The 21981-nt window shown below is 37.2% G+C and overlaps 2 protein-coding genes across 5 annotated transcripts in view; one reads left to right on the forward strand and one right to left on the reverse strand.

Moving 5' to 3' along the window:
* Positions 1-330: 330 nt before the first annotated feature.
* On the reverse strand, positions 331-13292 carry ASNSD1 (asparagine synthetase domain containing 1). Of its 3 annotated transcripts, XM_087707937.1 has the most exons (8): positions 13124-13292; positions 12006-12223; positions 10427-10604; positions 9172-9225; positions 7529-7604; positions 4468-6015; positions 3618-3799; positions 331-1653 (listed from the first exon to the last, which is right to left on the reverse strand). In XM_087707937.1, the coding sequence occupies exons 6-8, from the start codon at positions 5920-5922 to the stop codon at positions 1398-1400; spliced, it is 1893 nt and encodes a 630-aa protein (XP_087564063.1). In that variant the 5' UTR covers positions 5923-6015; positions 7529-7604; positions 9172-9225; positions 10427-10604; positions 12006-12223; positions 13124-13292; the 3' UTR covers positions 331-1397. The 3 variants fall into 3 exon arrangements, with proteins under 3 accessions (XP_087564063.1, XP_087564076.1, XP_087564070.1); XM_087707950.1 differs by lacking the exon at positions 12006-12223; XM_087707944.1 differs by lacking the exons at positions 12006-12223; positions 13124-13292 and adding an exon at positions 11470-11646.
* A 324-nt stretch (positions 13293-13616) lies between these two features.
* Positions 13617-21981, forward strand: part of WDR75 (WD repeat domain 75) — a 35332-nt gene continuing 26967 nt past the window's right edge. For both annotated transcript variants that reach the window (XM_087707958.1, XM_087707965.1), the window contains exons 1-6: positions 13617-13737; positions 14628-14757; positions 15862-15927; positions 17463-17562; positions 18768-18892; positions 20272-20342. In XM_087707958.1, the coding sequence (XP_087564084.1) occupies positions 13652-13737; positions 14628-14757; positions 15862-15927; positions 17463-17562; positions 18768-18892; positions 20272-20342 (578 nt within the window). In that variant the 5' untranslated portion in view covers positions 13617-13651. The remainder of the gene's footprint in view (positions 13738-14627; positions 14758-15861; positions 15928-17462; positions 17563-18767; positions 18893-20271; positions 20343-21981) is intronic.

Raw genomic sequence — 21981 nt, forward strand, 5'->3', positions numbered from 1 at the left:
GACTAGAGAGCCTCCAGCTCACATCCTCAGCTATTACATGGTGAAGAAGGGAGTAGAAAGGAAGGGCTGTCACTATGGATACCATAGAACAGTAAAAGAATTCCTACTATTGGTGAATTTACAGTTTTTGGGGAGCAAAGAGCGCTGAGCTTTCTCAGTAGTAGCATGTGGCATAAGGTTTTTTAGAAAAACAAAATACGGGCACCTTCAAGATGACCAAATAGATTGCTACAGAGCTGGCATCACATATTGTTGTTCATTACTTTGTTCTTATCTGGAACAGATAAGAAATACCTAGCGGTCGCACTTTGTCAAAGACACGAGATAAAAGATGCATGAGATTTTTATACATTAAAATTTCATTTACAATCCAAAAAGGAAGAGTAAAAAAAAAAAAAACTAACAGATTTAGAACTATCCATTGATAAACATTCTCTCAAAACAATAGCTGGGATTCTGAGGACTCTACTGCTGAATACTGGATAGACAATGAAAATAAACAATGAGAATAAAAATGACAAAAGCATTGCTCTTTGTAGTTTGAATTCCTCTATTGTTATTGAATTAAATAAAATTACTGAATTGTTATTGAATTAAATAAAAGTTAGCATCATTTAAAAAACCTAAGCGTAAGAGAAAAGTCTACTAAATGGTAAAGTGGATTGTAGCTTACAAACATGCCATTATGTCTTTTATGTTTCTTATCCAGATACAGAATAACAGCAATCTGTATAGGGTTAGAGACAGTTTTTGTACCATGAATATTTTATGAATATTTTATTTATTTATTTATTTGACTTATATACCGCTTCATAGGGCTTTCAGCCCTCTCTATTTTATTTTATTTAGAGAAACAAAACAACAGATTGTTTTGCTAATATATGACTGTCTGGGTATTGGATCTGAGTAGGAATATAGTATTACAAATAAATCATAAATAAAATATTACAATATATCCCAGTTCTTTATTCCTACTGAGAGTTGAGGGCCACTAACTCTTAATCCCTTGAGTAGCTTCAAGTTTCTATTGTGGAACCTCAACAAGCAAAGAAACTGTTTTGATTAACATTTCTTTGACTAGCATCCAATATATTAATAAATAAATCTGTGACAAAAACATATAGGATAAAATTTATTGCAGGTAATCCAAATAGTTATGATGTAACTATAACACTTATTTTAGTGATTATTTCTATAATTCTTACCTCAATGGGAAGCCTCTGCTCCTATGTATAACATTTTAAGAAATAATAGAAAGACTCTGGTGTTTATTTCCAATTAAATGTGCAGAATCCTATCCTAGTGTAACTGTATCCAAGGTCTTTGAAGTTTGTTAAGCAAAAAAATATATCTCTTGAAAAAGTAGCTGTGGACTATATATATCTATATATCTAAAATTATTCTCTTGAAGCTGTCTGAAGTCTTGTACATTTGTCCGATGCCTTTTCACTGGTATTTTCCATTTTTGCAATTCGAGAACCAAATTGCATGGCCCGTTTTGGCAAAACAGCAGAGGCCGTCAAACCAAGCTCAGCAGCTACTAGACGCAAGAGCAATTTCTCTCCGATCCCACGAGGTAGAGCCAAGTTTGCTTTTTCCCATACAGGAAGCGAGTTAAGAAATGACACAACCTTTTCATCAAGAAAGGGAAATCTGAAAGGGAAAATTATAGCAAGAAAGATAAAATCAAGTTTTATAAACAAATGTAAACAAAGCTTTCTTTAATGAACTGTTTGATAAATTAATTGTATATTTTTTAAAAAAGGCCCATTTTTAATACATTCGTGTACAAAAAGGCATTAGTGCAAAACTGTTGGCAGCGGTTCCACCACAAATCCGCGAAGCCCTTATCCGCGGAGATATAAGCGCGAAGACTAATTCGCACCGTTCAAAGCGCTAAGGAAAAACGGGACCCTACCGCGAAGACATAATCACGGAGGGCAAATCCGCGCATTCCCAAGCACTCAGTACCCTAAACCTAACCCTAACCCTAAAACAAACTCCTAAACCTAATCCTAACCCTTACCTTAATGGAAATCGGCTTTCTGCTGCGGCACCGTTTTAAAGCGCCCTTCTGTTGCCGCGGCGGTGATGACGCGCAATGATGACGTCGCGGCTTTAGCGACGCGCTTATGTCTCCGCGGATAAGGGCTTCGCGGTTTTGTCATGCCACGGTTGGCAGCTACGATCCTGAATACTATAACAACTATAGTTAATTTCAATGCTTTAGTCCAGATCAATGTAGAGAAAAGTAAAGTCTTACACTTAGAGTAGGCAAGAAAAACCAAAAGTACACATATAGACTGGGTGAAACCAGGCTTAATAGCAGTAACAGAGAGAGGGATCTTAAGAGTCTTAGTGGACAACCAATTAAATATGAGCTAACAATGTGCGGTGGCAGCCAAAAAAGCCAATGCAACCCTAAATTGCATTAACAGAGGGATACAATCAAGATCAAATTAGGTATTAATACCACTCTATAAAGCCTTAGTTAGACTACACCTAGAGTACTGCATCCAGTTTTGGTCACCACCCTATAAAAAAAGATGTTGAGACTCTAGAAAAAGTGCAGAGAAGAGCAACCAGGGTGATTAGGGGACTGGAGGCTAAAACATACAATGAACTGGGCATGGCTATTCTAGTGAAGAGAAGAGACATGATAGCAGTCTTCCAATATTTGAGGAGCTGCCATAGATTCCTATATAGATTCCCATAGATTCCCATAGAGTCAACCTATTTTCCAAAGTATCTGAAGGCCAGACAAGGAATAATGAATGGAAATTGAACAAGGGGAGATTCAACCTGGAAATAAGGAGAAATTTTCTGACAGTGAGAGCAATCAACCAATGGAACAGCTTGTCTTCAGAAGTTGTGGGAGCTTCCATCACTGGAAGCTTTCAAGAAGATAATGGACTGCCATTTGTCAGAAATGGTGTAGGGTCTCCTGCTTGGGCGAGGGATTGGACTAGATGACCTACAAGGTCCCTTCCAACTCTGTTAATCTGTAATCTGCTTACAATACATTGAAATATTGTAAATTTATTTTTATAATCACCCATTTCAACAGGTGTGTTGTTGTTTTTTTTTTTTTTAATGAAAAGCCTCCTTAAGGACCCGGATAATGCTACTTTAGTCTCAGCACTCTTTTGCTAATGCTATTTCACAGAATTTCTTGGATCTGAGCCACTGAGTTTGTTTGCATAAAGAAAAGAAAATCGATGATAAAAAATATTAAATATTGTTCTATGTTCTCCTCCACCCCAAGAGAGAAATGCATCATAGTTCACATCTGTAAGAACTTCACAAACAAATCTCATGGATATGTTTGTGAAGTTGGATTCCCATTCCAAACATTTTTTTTTTCTGATATGGCAATTATTAGTACTGAATTAATAGTTAAAAATGCTATTGAACTTGGATATTATCTACCAGGAGAAAATATTGTATTATGCATGACAAAAAAGGACTTTTGAAAGTAGACTCTGCCTTTTTTTACCATAACATGTGAACTGTTTCTCCCATTTATCTATTAGATTTTGCTGCCTTTATTCCTTATTATTATCTGAATTTTAATATGTCCAGTCAAGGACAGACTTATCTGTTGCACACCTGCTTACCTAGCTTCTTTGCCATGATCTCCAATAACTCTATCATCTCGACCCAGATTCCTAGAAGAAATACGACTTAGTTCCATTCTTAATTCTTCAGTCAAACCCTCAAAACCACTTTTTTTGAAGCAAACTCGGTGCCTGGAATACCCTGCAAGTTGTTCATCTGCTCCAATTCCTGTAAGGACAACCTGTAATGAATATAGAAATACCACCTGTAATGAGCAGAGAATACTAACACAGACATCATCATTATATTCCAAATAAATCTAAAAGTAATTTACAATGGAGAATCCAATTTATACAAGTTGTTTAATGGATGAAAATCTAGCCATAGCTACAAGATGTAGCATGGCTATATAAAAGCCACAATGAAAAATATTTACTAAGACTTCCTTAATACAAAAAAGCAAAAAAGAAAGGATTTGTTTTTTAAGCCTGATCATCAAGAAATATAACAAAAGAAATTAAAATTGTAAACTTAAAAAGCAAATTGTGCATAATAGTATGGGCCCAAAATGGACTTTTTTTTTGTTTCTCTGCCACAATTTCCAATGCTAAATTCAATGTAGCTGCATGTATCTACTTCCTTGTATACTACAAACATTCTCTAAACCTCTTTCATCATTGGTAGCATTATTTTACCACAAAACACTCTTAATTTTACAGTTATGGGGTTATGCATGTAGTGTGTAAGCTGTGTGTAGTGTGAGTTTTAGTATGTTGGAGATTGGTACCATTAGACACCAATGAGATTAGTCCCTATTAAGTAGCATTAGGCTTATAATGCCAGTTATGGAGTTTAAACAGTTTTATGCAATTTGAATTGAAAAAATGGAGATGGTCAATAATTTCATACCTTTGCAGGGCTTTTATATGGTTGAACGGCTCCCTGATTGGTAAGCAGACCCTCTCCTCTGGAAGCAAACCATACGGCACAACCTATACTGTCATCCAAAACAGTATCCAGTGGATAAATTAAGTGTCTTATATGTTTCACTCTCATTGCTTTTAAATCCTCGAGCGTAACGTTGATTTCCACAAAATTCCAAGTTCTTGAAGGATTAATTATCTTTAATTCTTCTAATCCTGCCTTGCCAGTAATTCTATCAGGAGCATTAAAAGAAGAAGAGTCACTGGTCGCAGTATTCTTGACATTTAAACATTCCTGACAAGGGGGAAATTGTTTCTTGTCTTTGCTGTATTTCTTAATGGAATTGTGTTGGGTACCTTGGCCTGTAACTTCAAAGGCCACGTTGAGAAGATCAATTGGTTCCTCCAAGGGGACATACCTGTCAGCAAGGGCAGCTATCATCATGGAATCAAGGCCACCAGAAAAAAGTATGGCAATATACGATTTCTTCAGGTCTTTCTCTGATGTTTCTTCTCTGATTGGATGACTGTTTCTCATTAGGCATAAAACCCGTTTCTTTACAGCTCTACTCAATACATCAATAAACTGATGGACTCTTTCCTTCCTGTGAGGCTCTGTAAGAAATTTTTGAAGAACTTCCACATCGGCTATAGTCGAGGGAAAACTAAATGATTGGGATTCTACTGTCATGTCAGAAAATTCCTTATTTAAAGGAATGACAGGAGCTATCAAAGAAGTGGATATCTTCATCACAAGAGACACATAAGCAGGTAAAGATTTAGAAACCATGCTTAAATCTCCAGGGGCTACTTCTCCAACTACATTTTGTCTGGGAGGAAATCTCCAAGGATGCAACATTAAAGTAATAGATTTATGAGCAACACAATCCTGCAGATTCATCTGAAAAATCCCTGATGCTGGAACTTCCAGCCACGGATGATGAGAGGCAGAACTAACAGAACTCAGTGCAAGAACAGCATTATCCTCTTTATTAAACTGCCACAGCAGACTTCGACGGCCAAAATAGTCCCTGCCAAACCATAAGCAATGCCTGGATGCCTGATAAAAAATGAAAGACCATGGACCTTGAACGGAGGACAGGGCTGACAAAAAATCAGAGTCACTATTGCAAGAGCAGAGACGGCGAAAAATAACTTGAGTGTCATTCTCTTCCCTTTCCATAGAAATCCCACTGAAGATTTCTCCATTCCAAAGGAATATATTACCAGAGTCTTCCAATGGCTGTGAAGTCATTGGCCCCCTTAAATGAAGTACATGGCCAGAAAATAAGCACCAATATGGAATATGAAATACAGCCTTTTCCAGTTGTTGGCTTCTATCGGGCCCCCTTCTTTTAAGATTATTTAGGATATCTTCTTCCAAGATGCTACTTCCAGGGGCATAAGCAGATAAGCTGATCACACAGCAAATTCCACACATTGTAAACTTGTACTGGACTTATTTATTTCTTGGTCTTGGTCTTTTCTGGGTTCTCTATTTCTTGATGAGCCTTCTTTAGTTCATCTAAAGTAACTGGGGGGGGGGGGAGAGAATATCTTGCTTTTAACGTATTAATTAAAAGGTGTAGAGAATCATGCAAATATTTAAAGTAGCTTATAAATACAAATACAATTAAGTTCAATGCATCTCCAGTGTACACGTTTACCATAATCCATACATAAGAATCTGCCTTACAGTCCTTTCAATTATACTAATCCAGTGCACGAACAAATATCAGCTGGATATGTTTCACTCCCTAGCGAGACCATTGATCTGGTCAGTTATTCAGGGACACCTCAACCAAAGCACAGAATGGAAGAAGTCTTCTTCACTGTCACTGCCTTTGATAGACATGGAAAATATAGCTGTAAGAAAAAGCATTATTACTGGAACAAACTGTCAACATGGCTTATGAAATAAACTCTCCCTAGAGATAATGTACTACTATTTAATTCAAATGTTTGAAAGCAGTCCTTTTTTAATGACAGTAACTCCCTTCAGAATATTTACTGCCTCATGTATAACTGAAATAAAATATCAGATCCTTATCTGTATAAAAACCATATTTAATAATGAAACATCCCCCCGTTATATATTATTTAGCTGATTTTTTTAGTCTACTTAAACATTAATCTTTTGGTTCCATGTAAATGCCAAACAAATATACGGTAATTAAAATTTTGATCTATAACCTTGATTGCGATATCCTCAATTAGCTCAAAATCAAATTGACAGAATTACAACTGTGTAGGTAGATGGAAAGTTATTATACTGAGTTCTGGAGTTGCCTAATTAACATTATTAACTTAAACAATAGTATGTAACTTTCATGTTCCAAAAAGCTCGAGATATGTTCCTGAAGATTTTCAGGGAGGCTTTTGGATATGTATTTCCATAGTTACATGGTGATAAAGGAAAGAGTCTTCTTTGCTGTAGCATTACAGAACTGAGGATCATTCCCAAAGGGAAGGGATGAGCAATACATCACCTTCCAGTTATTACAGAACTATTTTTTAAATATATTTAGAATTGTGTTTTAGGACTGCACTATTTAGCAATCAAAATTCCAGTCTTAATTACCACTGTTAAATGAAGACTACCTGCATATGCACATCAGGGGTAGGTTGCTGCCGGTGTTACTGCTTACTTCGCTTGCATGCACCGCACGTTGCTTGCGCATACGCAGTTGCCTGTAAGTTGTTCTGCGCATGCACAGAACATTAGAAAATGACTAAAAACATGCCAGCAACGGCATACGTGACTCTACCGGTCCCTACCGGTTTGCAACACAGTCCCAATTTCTACTACTGATTTGCCCGAACCGGTAGCAACCCACCTCTGATGCACATATTATGTTTCTGAACATGTAGCATGATTTTATCACTTCAGATAAAAATAATCCATTGAGCATACAAAAATGCCAACCTTTTATACTACAACCCCACTGTGTGAAAACAAAAATGTCAATTCATCTCACTGAACAATATTTAATATTAAGTGATATATTCTAAAATGTCTAAAATATAAATATATCTGAGGAACATACTTTTGCATTCGGAGAGAGTTTGAGTTTTGTCTGCTAGGAAGAATATGTTGCTGTTTGGTTGTTGTCTGTATACTTTCTGCAAATTAAAAAGGTTCAACGTTAAAGACTTTTTCTAGTTTTACCTTTCCATTTCTGAGTTATCTCCCACTGAGATTGAAAGCACAAAATCTATAGAAACAGATGTGAAATTCTCTTCTTCAACCAAAACAAAGCTTGCTTCAAACTCCCCATTTTAAAAAAAATCTGCAAGCTAGCTCTATTTTTGGAATCATATAATATCATCTATCTTTCATTTTTTAGACACTTGTTAAGATGGTATCAGTTTAGGGTGCTAAATAAGTAATAAATGCCAAGAAAATACACAATCTCTCACAGTAAAGCAAAATCTGAAAATCATTAAACATAACTATTGGGTAGTAGAAAACGGTAAGAAACAAAAGGCCATTGCAAAATATTTTACCACTTTCCATAGTGCCAGAAATAATGGGACCAGATGTACTGCTGAGTGTAACACATTTTATAAAATATGTAAAAGAGAAGGCCTGCTTCCTGGTCTATATATCCATATATGTAGGATCCTTAGCAGATCCTCCTTAGATGCTTGAGCACAACATGACAATGATAGTGATGAAAACAGTTTCTATTGAGCTCAATAGCTGTAGTGCATAGGGCTTCATAGGCAATAGTATTTTCAATTGAAGCTAAAAGACTACTGCCAGCCAATGAATAACAGCAATGCAAGTGTGGTTTCAAAGAAGCAAAGAAGGTTCCAAAGATGCTACCATCCCAGCCACATTTGGCAGCAGATATAATTTCTGTGTTATCCTCAATAGTAGGCATACATTAAGTAGTCCTGGTCCATACAACTTTTGGGGGTTAAATTCTCAATACATCATCCTTTCTGAGGTTAAAAATTAATTCCTAGCTGGATTACATCAAAAATATGACTCTCTCCCCCACACCACCCTACCCCACCCCCTTTCTCTGTTTAGTAACCTTTAGTAACAGGTTTAACTGTCCTCTGTAATCATGGAAATAGTATTCAGAGGAATTTGCCAAAAAAAAATCAGTTCCTACTCACAGCTTTGTAATCTAAAAATGCATTCACCTTGCATATGACTTTCATGGTACAGTGTGTTTATTACAGATCGATTTACAAATTCTCACTTTACATGTGAAATTTAACAAAATGTTCATATCAACCGAATGCTAATTTTTTTACAGTATGGTTTCTGTTTTGCACAGAAGCTATGCTGTAAGAATGCATACATGTGGAAGTGCTCAATGTTGCATACTGTGATTTACACATTTATGTATTATTTTGACTGCTGCTCCAAGCAGATTAATTCTGGTTTATCAATAATAGTCATTATCACTAGATATATATAGTATTAGCTTTATGGAATACTGTAACAATACCAACAAATGGGTGATGAGCAGATGGAATTGGATCAGAACCTGTTACCAAATCATATAAGACCATTGCAATTCAACCAACTTAATAAAATAATATATTTTAGAGTGTCAGCATAGTTACATCTGCTCATTCTATATTGGCATAATGCTCAAATAAGTACACATATCAGTTATAAATTCCTTTATAATTATGAATAATCTATTATAAGACTGTTATAGGCACTTACCCGGTTCTTCTTCAAGTTGGAAATTTCATCAACTACAATTTTTTGCTCTTTAATCTGAAATTAAATGATAGAAAAAGATCTCACTTCCACGAGAAACAAGCCCAAGATTTCCAAGCATGATTTGTAAATTAGCTTTTTAAATTTTCCTAACATATATAAATATACTTTTTAAAACTAAAATAAACATATCTTATTTACATGCATCAAGTTTATTCCATTATAAAAACTGACAGTGATGTCTATTTAGAAACTCTTGTGTAGCATCTTCACACAGAAGTGTCAACCAACATGCAAGTAAGAGAGGGTCCTACTATTACAGACTGAGCTATCTGATGGGCAAGAACAATTCTTTTATATCACTTGCAGCCTACAGAATTTACTTCTCCAGGAGTTTTTGCTTAGTCTCCACTCCATTCAGAAAATATTTAAAAGCCCATCTTTTTACCAGACATTTAACGTTCAATTGCCTTATAATTCAAGCATTTGTTTTAATTTCTGTTTTAAATTTTTGAATTGTTTTATTTTTTAAAAAAAACTCCCCACAGTACTCAGATGAGTAGAAGCACAGAATTCAGTTCAGATAAAATATACATTCAAGCCATGTCAGTAAATAGTATCGCATAAACTTCTATCCCAAACGTGGTTAAATGATTCAGTAAATAAGAAAACTTGGACTGTTAGGGTTAGAGATCGCATCCACTATAATTACAAATAAATTCTAAAGCTCAGATTTTAAGACATTTACTATCATCATATGGATTCATATGACAAATCTATTTCTCCCCCCCCACCAGCAATTTTTTTTTACATTCACCTATAATTTTTGCAACATGCCGAATTGAAGCTATTTAGCACTCCAGCTTCAGCAAGGAGCAAAAACATGTACATTTTTGTCAAATTCAATATAATCCAAACTAAATTTCTATATTAAAAGAAGCATCTCCATCTTCAGTGGAAATTGTTCTTTTTAAAAGACGATTATATTTTTCAAAGAGAAGTTATTATTTCAACAAAGTGCACTACATTAGGCTGCATATAAGCCCCAAATCCAATGAAGCCTGTGTGTTTAGCATAGTCTGGGCTATTAAACTGCGGGTATCACTAGACAGGATTCCTTTCTGAAAGTTACTCCGTTGAATCTCCTGAAAGCAGATTTTAGTACTATTTTATCAATATTCTACCATTAGAAGTTACAGATGTAAATTGTCCATATTAGTATCTCTCATTCTATTAATTTCATTGTTTTTCCACTGACCTTTCTGTTCAGCTCTTCTTTATCAGGCAACTTTGACCCTTCCCCTCCTTCCCTTAGTAGTGCTTGGCTTGACATCTGCTCCTGTTGAGTGGTCAGAAGCAGCCCAGGTTCTTTTCCAGTGGCAGATATAATCATTTACTGCTCCTTTGTCAGGTTAAAGATGACAGGATCTCAAGACCTGAAGAAAAACAAGAAACCAGAGTAATTCTCCAATTGCATTCACAGCCAGTACCCAATGCAAAATCTCTCTGTAAAAGGAGAAAGCTGCATATTTTTTTGTGAATAGGTGTAGAGATAAAAGCATCTGAGATGCTTTCACAACCAAACCTCCAAAATGCCCCCCATCCCAATTCTTATGAACTGTTTGGAGGGGGCCTGGTAAGAAAACATTCACAACAAGCTGAGTTCACCCCTAGAGGTGCCAGGAGGACGGATGTGCAGGTGGCGCAGTGGTTAAATGCAGCACTGCAGGCTACTTCAGCTGACTGCAGTTCAGCAGTTTGGCTGTTCAAATCCCACTAGGCTCAAGGTTGACTCAGCCTTCCATCCTTCCGAGGTGGGTAAAATGAGGACCCGGATTGTTATTGGGGGCAATATGCTGACTCTGTAAACCGCTTAGAGAGAGCTGAAAGCCCTATGAAGCGGTATATAAGTCTAACTATTGCTATTGCTATAATCTGTGGCTGAGGAAACCACATTGTTACTATTCAATGACCACATCCCAAAGAGTTAGTAGTATGGCTAGCTGGCACCTGCCCTATTTGGAAGGGATAAATAATACGGCCAGCCAGATATGTTTATCCTACTCATTCGAATATCATACTGTAATTTACACCATGTCTACTTTTTCCTTTGTCCTGCCTTTGCAATGTAGCGGGCTGTTACTAATAACAGCTATTGCCACTAGTTACAGTATGTACGGTATAAGCCTGTATATTGTATATTCTGCCTTTGCTCAGGGCTGCCAACATGCTGCCAAGTTTTAGCTGGGAATCCAGGAAATATTGTTTTAGTGACCACAGGCTAATAAAATTATGTTGCACCTTCAGAGTGATGTAGATGCGTTATGGGAGCCAAATTTTGGGCACAACATAGGTGAGCATTCCCCCTCTTCTTTTTCTATATATTCTTTATATTCTCCAGCCCAGCAATATGAACTGATCCCCAAATTCTAGTTTCGCCATGAAAGCCTAAGTCTGGGTGTCTTTGGGCCAGTCAATCTCTCTCTCTCTCAGCCCAACTCACCTCACAGCAGGGGTCTCCAACCTTGGCAACTTTAAGCATGGCAAAAGCTGGCTGAGGAATTCTGGGAGTTGAAGTCCGCCAGGCTTCAAGTTGCTAAGGTTGGAGACCCCTGCTCTATAATGGAGAGCTGGGGAACGATGGATCCTTTATGGTTTGGGGATCTCAAGCATGGCTGACTCGGGAATTCTGGGAGTTGAAGTCCACAAGTCGAAACTCCTGCTCTAGATTATCCTCAGACCTAACCTCCCCAAAACACGCTTCCGCCCCGCTACCCGTTCTTAAAAATCTGTAACATATTATAATCTGGTTATTTAATTCTGGTAGCCATACGTACAATTTTAAGTCCACCCTCCTGCCACTCTCGTCTGTTTCTCCTTGGGACTTTGAAGCAGAAGCCATTGAACGACCACTCTGGTTTTGATTGGGTGCGCGATATGACGAGCACGCATTGCAACCAATGAAGTGAAGCTGGCGGAAAACGCAGCCCGAGGTGCGAAAAGGACTTATGAGAAAAAGCCAGTGGAGGAGGGGCTTGTTACCTTGATCATAGATCTATTAAAAACAAGATTAACGCATATCCTAATTGATACAGTATACTACTTGATTTTTTTTTTTTTGCTCATCCAGTAAATCCAATGTGCGCCACAGAATATAAAGCTTCTACACGCCATTGAGTGATTGATTGGAATCAGAGGAGCAATTTATCTGGATTCTTTTGCTTTAAGACTTGCATTGCATTTAGGACCAGAGGGCTTGGAGGAAGTCAGCAAATCAAAAAGGCTGTTTAAGAATGACATTCAAACTATAAAATCTGGAGAATAATTGTATCTTTGTATTGGGCGAATTGCTTATCTTTCTTGTGGGGACCCCATTTTTGCAATCCTTTTGTATTTTCCATCTTTACTCTAACTTAAATGTTTTGGGGTGGGTGTGTATTGACGACACATCCCTGCAATATTCCCGAAGCAGTTTGCTTTTTGCCTGCTTCTCAGGGCTGAGAGACTGACCCAGGGTCGTCAACCTGGCTTTTTTTGTGCCTTTTAATCATTACACCAAACTGGCTCTTAAATGCATTGAGTGTATTTCGAAGCAATTCATACAATCGGCAAAATGAATAACAAAGCATTATTTCTACTTAGGTTTCAGTTAGCTGGTGTATTCAACTGAGCCCGGAACTATTGTACCCCAATCACGAAAAAATACAGCAGCCTCGGCTCAAATAGGAAATTTGACACAGGGTGTTCTTATGTTTTTTTTTTAAATGAAATTGGTTTACCTCCCAAGGAGGGAACAAAAGCCGGAAAACTCTAATCACTTGCCTATACACTACCTGATCGAAAAGTTGCGTTTTTTAAATAAAAAATATCTTTAATTTTTGAACATTTAATCATCAAAAAAAAAAAAGGCAGCACAGGGAAATTTGACACAGAATGTACACTCCACTCTGCTCACTTTTCTCCAGAAGTCATCTCAGACTAACTCATTTGCAATTCAACGATTTCGCTCTGCACTCCTGTATATCCATATTTAAAGCCTCTATACATCTTAAATGGCAAGTGGGGGAATCACATGGAAGTTACGGCAAAGACGCCGCAGCTGGATTGTCCTAGGCAAATTTCTTGCTGCCCAAACTCGAATTGCTCAACTTTAAGCAAACCCATTCCACTTTCAATACGAAGCCAGGGTGGGCGTGGCTTCATGTTGAAAGCGAAATGGATTTGCTTAAGAAATCCTAACCCGGGCAAGACAAAAGACACTCTATCCAACCCCTCTCTATGTCTCAGTACTTTCATTGAAGATATTAAAACGCGAAAGCAAGAAAACGGAACCCCCCCCCCTTTTTTTACTTCCTTTTATAGGAAAAGATGACCCAGTACCATAGAGCTCCAGGAAATACTTCGGCTAGAGAAGTGATTGTTCCTTCCTGGATTTCCCGGAGGGGAGGGGCACGGAGGTTGGAGGTTGGCTCATGTGGGAAAAATGGTGGCCCGCGAGGAGCTCCGCGTGGTTCGCTGCGGGGGGAGCTGGCTGAGCGGGAGCCGCGCGGTGTTTTCTGCAGATTCGAAGTTAGTAGAATTGGAGAGTTGAAAGCGCTTTTCTTTTCTCTCCGGCGGCGAGCTTCCATTACGCGGGAAAGCTGCAATTGCAAGGAGGACGGCGTTGATTTCATTGACATGTACTTCGCGCGTGTGCAATGCACTTGTAGATAAAACGCTTGCACTGATGCATCGGTAGACGCGGAGCTCAATCAACCTCGTTGTACATATATTGTGCACTGAGAAATAAGTTGAAGTTATATAAGCGAGGATATTCACCTAATTGTAGTGGTGATGGTTTTTTTTCTGGGTTAGGCTGTCAATATCTTAAGCAACTGCTTTCGAGCTCCAAAAGTTTACTCCAAAAAAATTACTTTAGATGAATTTGCAGTCCGTAATGTCACTTAAAATGGGGAAAGTGCCATAGGATCTGTATTTAGAATGCGACTTCCCTCTTAATGATTCTTGCTGTAATCTTTAGTCTTTCTGAATAGAGAGTCTAGATTTAGTTCTCAGATCAGTATGTTTAAGCCATGTAAAAATAGAGGTGTATCCCTTTTTTTTTTTCTTGTAGACATTTCTCTGGGATTGTGGCTTGTAAATTTCTGGTGGTGGGTCTATGTTCCATATGGATGTGAAATGTAAAATGATGCACGTATATGGATCTTAATAAGTGTGTTATCGCTTCATATTTATTGAAAAAACATTATCCCATATCTGCTTTTGAACACCCTGGGTTAGCACAGAGATTTAGTGGATAAATCACATAGCTTAGTGGATTTTGACCACTTTTTATTTTAGCTTTTAGGTTTAATATTAAAGATCTGAGGAATCATGTTTTCTGATTCTAGTTAACATACATATGTTGTTAGAATTACGTAGATCCCTTTAACATTAACTTTTTAAAAAATCATTTACAGGTATCTCCTATGTGCTTCAGGTGACTACATTAAAGTCTACAGTACGCTTACAGAAGAATGTCTACATATCCTACAAGGTCACAGCAATCTAGTGACAGGAATCCAGTTGAACCCTCAAAATCATTTACAGGTTATCATTTTTAACTTAAGTCTTGCATGTCATTTCATTCACACATCATTGGGGTAGAGGAGCATATAAAGATTTTATGATTGAAAATTGGATTAGCTATCACTCTAAACTTGTGAAGGCTGTGTATGGTTTTTACTTTTCACTGTCTAGAAAGCTGTGCTTACTTCTGGATCAAATTGCTGGGCATATATCTGTCCAAGTGTAGCATGATTTGAGTTTGACACTTCTCTTCTGAGCCAGCAGCATTGATTTACTAGTTTCTTGTACAGCTTAAAAGTTCCATATCATTTGATGCCTGCGTAGTTTAAAGCAAATTAGGGAAGCATTTGCTTTCTAGATTTATTGGATCTCAATTTCCATTATCTCTGATTATTGGGCATTCAGTTAGGACTGAAAGGGCTTCAGGAATAAATGCTGCTTCTCAACTCTATCCTTATATGGAAAAGAGAATTGGTTAGGCTCAGAAGTACCTTTTGCATCTGTTGTACCCACTCAGTGTATCTTGGGTATCTTGGTAGATAAGGACACTTGAAGTTTGTATGTATCCGTGGGACCTAAAATGGTCCTTCAAATTCTATCATGTTGGTTGGGTTTAATTGTTACTGGGTTTCAGGCAAGTTTTTATTATAATTTTTAAAAAACTTCTATGTTCATGCTAGCAATAGCAATAGCAGTTAGACTTATATACCGCTTCATAGGGCTTTCAGCCCTCTCTAAGCGGTTTACAGAATCGGCATATTGCCTCCACAATCTGGGTCCTCATTTTACCCACCTCGGAAGGATGGAAGGCTGAGTCAACCCTGAGCCGGTGAGATTTGAACCGCCGAGCTGCAGAATTAGCAGTCAGCTGAAGTGGCTGCAGTACTGCACCCTAACCACTGCGCCACCTCGGCTCTTTATGAGCCTATGTTTTGACAGGGACCAGGAATAAATATGTGCACATGATTTTTAGTTAAATGAATGATTTTACCAAATATATTAAAATACCATATACTATAATGTCATAAATAAAGCAGGAACCATTAAGAGTACTGAAACTCAACATTTTTTCTATATGTATCAAAATTGAAACTTACAAATCACTTCTTTTCCCCCTCTTACTAGCTTTATTCATGGTCTCTAGATGGCACTATTAAACTCTGGGATTTTATGGATGGAATTCTTATCAAGGTTTGTTCAGTTTTCTTTTCCTTTAATCTTTTATATAGCATTTTCATAATTTATGCTCACAAAGATATCAAACCATAAATTTGTAATTAGATTTGTACCTAATGAAGCCAGAAATATTATTTTGAATTCAGCAATTAAATTAAGTAATATGCATTATGTATAGTGGATGATTTTGGCTGTGATTTTTGTATGTTGGTGTAGTTATAATCTGATGCTTTTAGGCATCTCATATGTTAGTTAATGTAAATCATTTACTGCACATGAAATGTGATCCAAGACATCATTCAAAATAGCAAACAAAATTTATCCAGAAATTCAAATGGCTCCCAATGATTGTGAAAGACATGAAAACCTGGCCATTTAGGAGATCTGGGGGATTTGAGATGATGTGGATTTTCTTTCCAATATTGAAGTATTGCTTAATGTCATTAATGTTGTCAAATTTATATATTTGGATATACGTTCATATTAGCAGGTATTATTTTTATTTTATTATCTCATTACTGTTTTAACCTGATGTACAGATGCCAAGTTTTATGTTCCCCAAGTGATTGGACTGGCTTATAAGACTAGGAAAAATAGTATATTGTATTATATTTGGTTATGATTGTTCAGTATGATTGTTATTATTACTATTTTCTTGGAGTAATTTTTGTTAGTATTAAGTTGACTACTGTGGATATTTTAGGGCTTTTAAAAAAATGTTTTACTGTCGCTGTTTACAGCTATAGCAATTCCTGTACATTTGACAGTGGAATAAATGGAATAAATAGGTTTTCTCTACTTACTATATGTAGCAAGTACAATGTACCTTGTTATGCACAAGGCCAGGATGTGAACAGAAGTTTCTTAATATATAGTCTATTATAATTTCAGTTTGTTCTGATACACTGGTTGTCCCTAAATGACCATTTGTTCAGCAACCTCCACGGGCTTTTTTGTTGATTTTCTACTAGCAATGTCAATAGGGAAACTGGCAGGAGGTGGCAAATGATGACCACGTGATGTCCTCATTTAATGACCCATAGTGATTTGCTTAATGACAGCAACGAGGAAGTGCCAGAACATTGCAAAGCAACGTGGGTCACATGTCATAACATTTACGACTACATTGTTTAGTTACAGAAATTCCAGGCCCAATGGCTGTTAACTGAGGACTACCTGTAATTTTGCAGATTTATGTATTTTTAAAAAATAATTCGGGTGGAAGGGTTATCCATTTTCATCACGTGAGCTTTAGGCTGCTTAATAATGAAAAGAAATAATCAGTTTGAATAATGTGTGTAACAATCTTAGAAAGATTTTAATATAATTAGGAACACGTTCAGTTGTTGGGCATAAGAGCAACTATGTTTTAATCAAGTCAAACCAAAAGAACAAACACTTTTGGAATTTGGGGCAGGGGGTATTTTTTCTTGTTTTGCTTTAAGAAGCTGCTTGGAACTTAGGACAAATTATATTTCTTGCCAGGATTTCACCTTGAGATTGGCTGAAATGTAATAGAGATTTTGTGTTGCTTTGTTCTTTCCTTCCAGACATTTGTTGTTGGGTCTAAGCTCTTTGCATTTTACACCCTTGCAAGTTCTGAGAATTCTGCATTTATCATCATTTCAAAGCAAAACGATGAAAAATCAGGTACGTTATATAACCCATGTCCTTTTTCTTCCGTAGATCTAATGTTCTCATGAATCTCTTTAAAACTTTGGTTAAAGAATGGAAGTTTGGGGTAAAACAATTCACTGCTTGGGATACTCTGCCTTTTATTATGAAAAATAAAAGTAGGCATGCATAAGCTCCTACAGTCTCAGAATTATTTACTTTATTTTAAGGTTATTCTCCCCTCTCTATTTTAGGATTGTTAATTTGTATTTGACAGATGTATACTTGTTCTATGAGGGACACGGTGGCTCAGTGGCTAAGACGCTGAGCTTGTTGATCAGAAAGGTTGGCAGTTCAACGGTTCGAACCCCTAGAGCCGCATAATGGACTGAGCTCCCATTGCTTGTCCCAGCATCTGCCAATCTAGCAGTTTGAAAGCATGTAAAAATGCAAGTAGAAAAATAAGAACCATGAAGTAGCACTCCGTGAGCCTTTGGCGTTTAGTCATGCCAGCCACATGACCACAGAGAGGTCTTTGGACAGCACTGGCTCCTCGGCTTAGAAACTGAGATGAGCACCATCCCCTAGAGCTGGAAACGACTACCATGCATGTGTGGGGGAACCTTTACCTTTTAGACTTGTTCTATACCATTTGCAAAAACAATGTGAAATACTGCGGTTCATGGAATGCTAATAGTTTTATTGTGATGTAGGTTTTTGTAAATCAGTGACCTAAAAGGCAACCTATGACAATGTCATTCTTCTGGGAGAATTAGAATAATATAATCATATGGCTCTTGGAACTTGAAGACCTGTTTGTGAACTGGTTGATAAGCGTTTATGGTTAGGGTAATGTTGACTGCCTTCCAATAGCAATAGCAGTTAGACTTATATACCGCTTCATAGGGCGTTCAGCCCTCTCTAAGCGGTTTACAGAGTCAGAGTCAGCATATTGACAGATGAAGTGAAGAAGCATCATGAGTTTATCCCAAAACGGAAACCAAAGTAGATTTTTCTAGATTTAGCTCCAATTCTTTATCTCTCCAGAGAGAATTTGGAGATGGGGAAGGCGGGTTACGAAAAAAAATTATCTTGTGAGTTCAATGAACGTGTTCTATAATTCAAGGCATGGGAAAAAGTAGCCTGATTTATGCATTGTACCAAGTCATAAAATGCTGTTTAATTTTGATTCAATATTATATATGCACCAATTTATTAATAAGAAATATTTCTTTCACCAGATAAGTTTCAGCTCATGACTGTGAAACTTCCAAAAACACCTAATCAAGAAGTGGAAGCCAATGGCCTAGAAATGGTTTTAGATGATGTAAGCCAGTCACCCAAATGTACTGCATTTGGAAGAGATGTATGTATACTTTCTTTACTCTTAAGCTGTAGCAAAAATGGCTGATCCTGTGGGGATGGGATAGGGACTTGGCAATCCCCTCTGCTGTCACTGATGGGAGGACACCATCAGTCATTCCACTCTTTCCCCAAATTTGTGCTGCCTTTTTTTTTTTGATGATTAAATGATCAAAAATTAAAAATATTTTTTTTAAAACAAAATTTTTTGATCAGTGATGGCTAACATTTTTTGGATCGCGTGCCAAAAGCGGGGGGAAGGCAGGGGGGGGGTCATGCATAGCAATAGCAATAGCAGTTAGACTTATATACCGCTTCATAGGGCTTTCAGCCCTCTCTAAGCGGTTTACAGAGTCAGCATATTGCCCCCAACAACAATCCGGGTCCTCATTTTACCCACCTCAGAAGGATGGAGGGCTGAGTCAACCCTGAGCCGGTGAGATGTGAACTGCCGAACTGCAGATAGCAGTCAGCTGAAGTGGCCTGCAGTACTGCACCCTAACCACTACGCCACCTTGGCTCCATAATGCTATGTGCATGACCCCAGCACGGATGCACATGCACCCTCCCGCTTTTGGCACTCTGTTTTCGCCCTACCCAGGCTCCGGAGGCTTTCTAGGAGCCTGGGGAAGGCAAAAACAGCCTCCCCTGCCCTCCTCGGAGGTCCTCCGGAGACTTCAGGAGCTTCCCTGAAGCCTCCGGAGGGTGAAAAACAGGCCTATGGTCAACCCAGAAATTAGGGAACTGTGACTTTCGGTTTGTCTGTAGGGCTGTTTTTCACCCTCCGGAGCCTTCAGGAGGCTTCACTGAATGCTCTCCATCCAGTTCGTGATGTGGAAACGGTTCATTTCAGTGACAGCTGGGTCACATAATCAAACATGTAATTTCTTGGTGTTTTTAACAAGGGAATGGGCAGCCTAATGATTTTCAGATGTCTTTTTCTACAACTTCTACAATCCATTGTCATGTGTCATAATGACTGAGGCTGATGCAAAATATGTGCGAGGCACCAGATCGCCTACCAGTGCATGAGTTCACCTTTTTTTGGGTTGCTTTAAATTAATGGGTTTCTCTTGGAGTCCCCTATTTGTTATCACATGCACAACTCTTCTAATTATTTTTGTAATCAAATAAATGTTTTGATTTTGACAGAAATGTTGACTTAAAGATTTAAGATCTTGTCAAAAAGGAAATCGAGGTTCATACGTTGCACCAAGTTATATTTTTTTCCTTGATTTTGGCTTATTGTAATTTATGCACGCACCCATATATTCTAAAGCCCTGGTTTGCAACTTAAGGTGATATATTCAACAAATTGCTTAAGCAAAGTAAGACTTAAGTTGAAGCTGGTTGAAGTTTCCAACTATATTTTCATTATGACAGGGTGAATATGTAGTATCAGTCTGGAAGCTTTGCCTTGTTGTTTGTTTCTTCAAGAAGAATAAGACTTACAGGTGAGAATTAAAAGTGTAAGTTGACTACCGTGTGATATCCAAGGCAATATGTCGATCAGTTATTCTTCTTTATTTCCTCTTTTACCAATGTGGATGTCGAGAGATGAATCAGTTAATTTGATTAAAAAAAAAAAAGAATATCCAGTTTGGGTTTAACCAGTTAATTGATTTTCTGAAAGGACGTTTGGCTACTGCAAATAAAAACCATTTATAAACCAATAATGAAAGTGCTTTTTTAAAAATATGTATGTATGTATGTACAAAGGCAACAGCACAAATAAAACATATATATATATATATATATATATATATATATATATATATATATATATATATATATATATATATATATATATATATATATATATATATATATATATATATATATATCAAAACAAACATACAAATCCTCCTTCTTTACATACTGTAGAAAGTGTATCAGTTGGTTACAAAAGGCTTTCAACATTATACCAAGATTTAATACATAACCACATACTGGCATTTCATTTACTTATTTATAAAATCCTCCATTAACATTAAATCCTCATATCCTATTCTAGCTAAACATCCATAATATTTAATACCAAAATTTCCTAATCCTCCTTTCCAAATCCCTGTTTACCATTTACATCCAATTCCCTTATATTATGCTCATAGCATGTATATAATTTATTATCATTATCCTTTCTTTATTTAACTATATCCTATATCATAACATTTCCCCCCTAATAATTAAAACTTACCTGTGTCTAATTTTGTTCTTTTTTATTGTTATTGTTATTAATGACTTTACATAGAGTCCAAAAGTATTTCTAACCTTCCCTTCATGGGTAACATTCAATATTCACATCCAATTATTACTTATCAAAGCAGCTCAACATTGTATACATTACTATCATTACCAATTTTTATTTAACTATACCTATTGTCACTAAATTTAACTAAGTTTAGCTAGTTTTAAATTATACTCTTCCATCTATCAACCTGTGCTTTTTTGAAGTTTCTGACTTCATCTTTAAAGCCATGAATGACAAGGGGCAGGATACTTGTGGGACAGAGGTTGGTTCCTACCAGTTCGCACCTATTCGGTAGAACCGTTTCGTCAAATCTACTGAACCGGTTAGAAGAGGTTCCACCAGTGGACCCGGAAAGTAGGCCACACCTACAGAAGAGGTTCCAAATTTTTTTGAAACCCACCACTGGTCCTTGGATATGATTATTCTACACTATCATGCTCATATTTATAAAACTCAGTGCCTCTGTGAAAGGTAAGGATGACTACTGCGTTTGTGGCGCAATCAGAACATTTCGTGTGTTGAAGTTGTTTTAACGCAAACCAAAGATGCCTTTTAAAAAACAAGTTTACATCATATTCTTATGCATGCCAGTGCTGTATGTGAGGTAATTTAAGGTGGTTCTGACAATTGTTGTCGGCATCTTCATATCCAGTCACATGGGTGGCAAGCCACTCCCATCCGGTCACATGGGCAGCAAGCCACTCCCACAAAGGAGGCCACACCCACAGTAGGTTTGAACAATTTTTGAAACCCACCACTGTTGTGGGACCACCTCTCTGGGAGGACTTTTGCCTGTTCCAGCAAGTTGGATAGGGTGAACATAGTCCAGATTCTTTCCCTTG

Source organism: Thamnophis sirtalis, unplaced genomic scaffold (genome assembly GCF_051295495.1).
Source record: "Thamnophis sirtalis isolate CommonGarterSnake01/CBP01778 unplaced genomic scaffold, rThaSir2_p1.2 scaffold_1, whole genome shotgun sequence".
NCBI lineage: Eukaryota > Metazoa > Chordata > Lepidosauria > Squamata > Natricidae > Thamnophis > Thamnophis sirtalis.

What these genes read in the sequence shown, in the direction of transcription:
- ASNSD1 (XM_087707950.1), bottom strand. Translation starts at nt 5,922, where the DNA reads ATGTGTGGAATTTGCTGTGTGATCAGCTTATCTGCTTATGCCCCTGGA. An exon ending in CATATAAAAGCCCTGCAAAG is followed by an intron (nt 3,800 to 4,467) that starts GTATGAAATTAT and finishes TATTCATTACAG; the next exon opens with GTTGTCCTTACAGGAATTGG. An exon ending in GATCATGGCAAAGAAGCTAG is followed by an intron (nt 1,654 to 3,617) that starts GTAAGCAGGTGT and finishes TTTCCCTTTCAG; the next exon opens with ATTTCCCTTTCTTGATGAAA.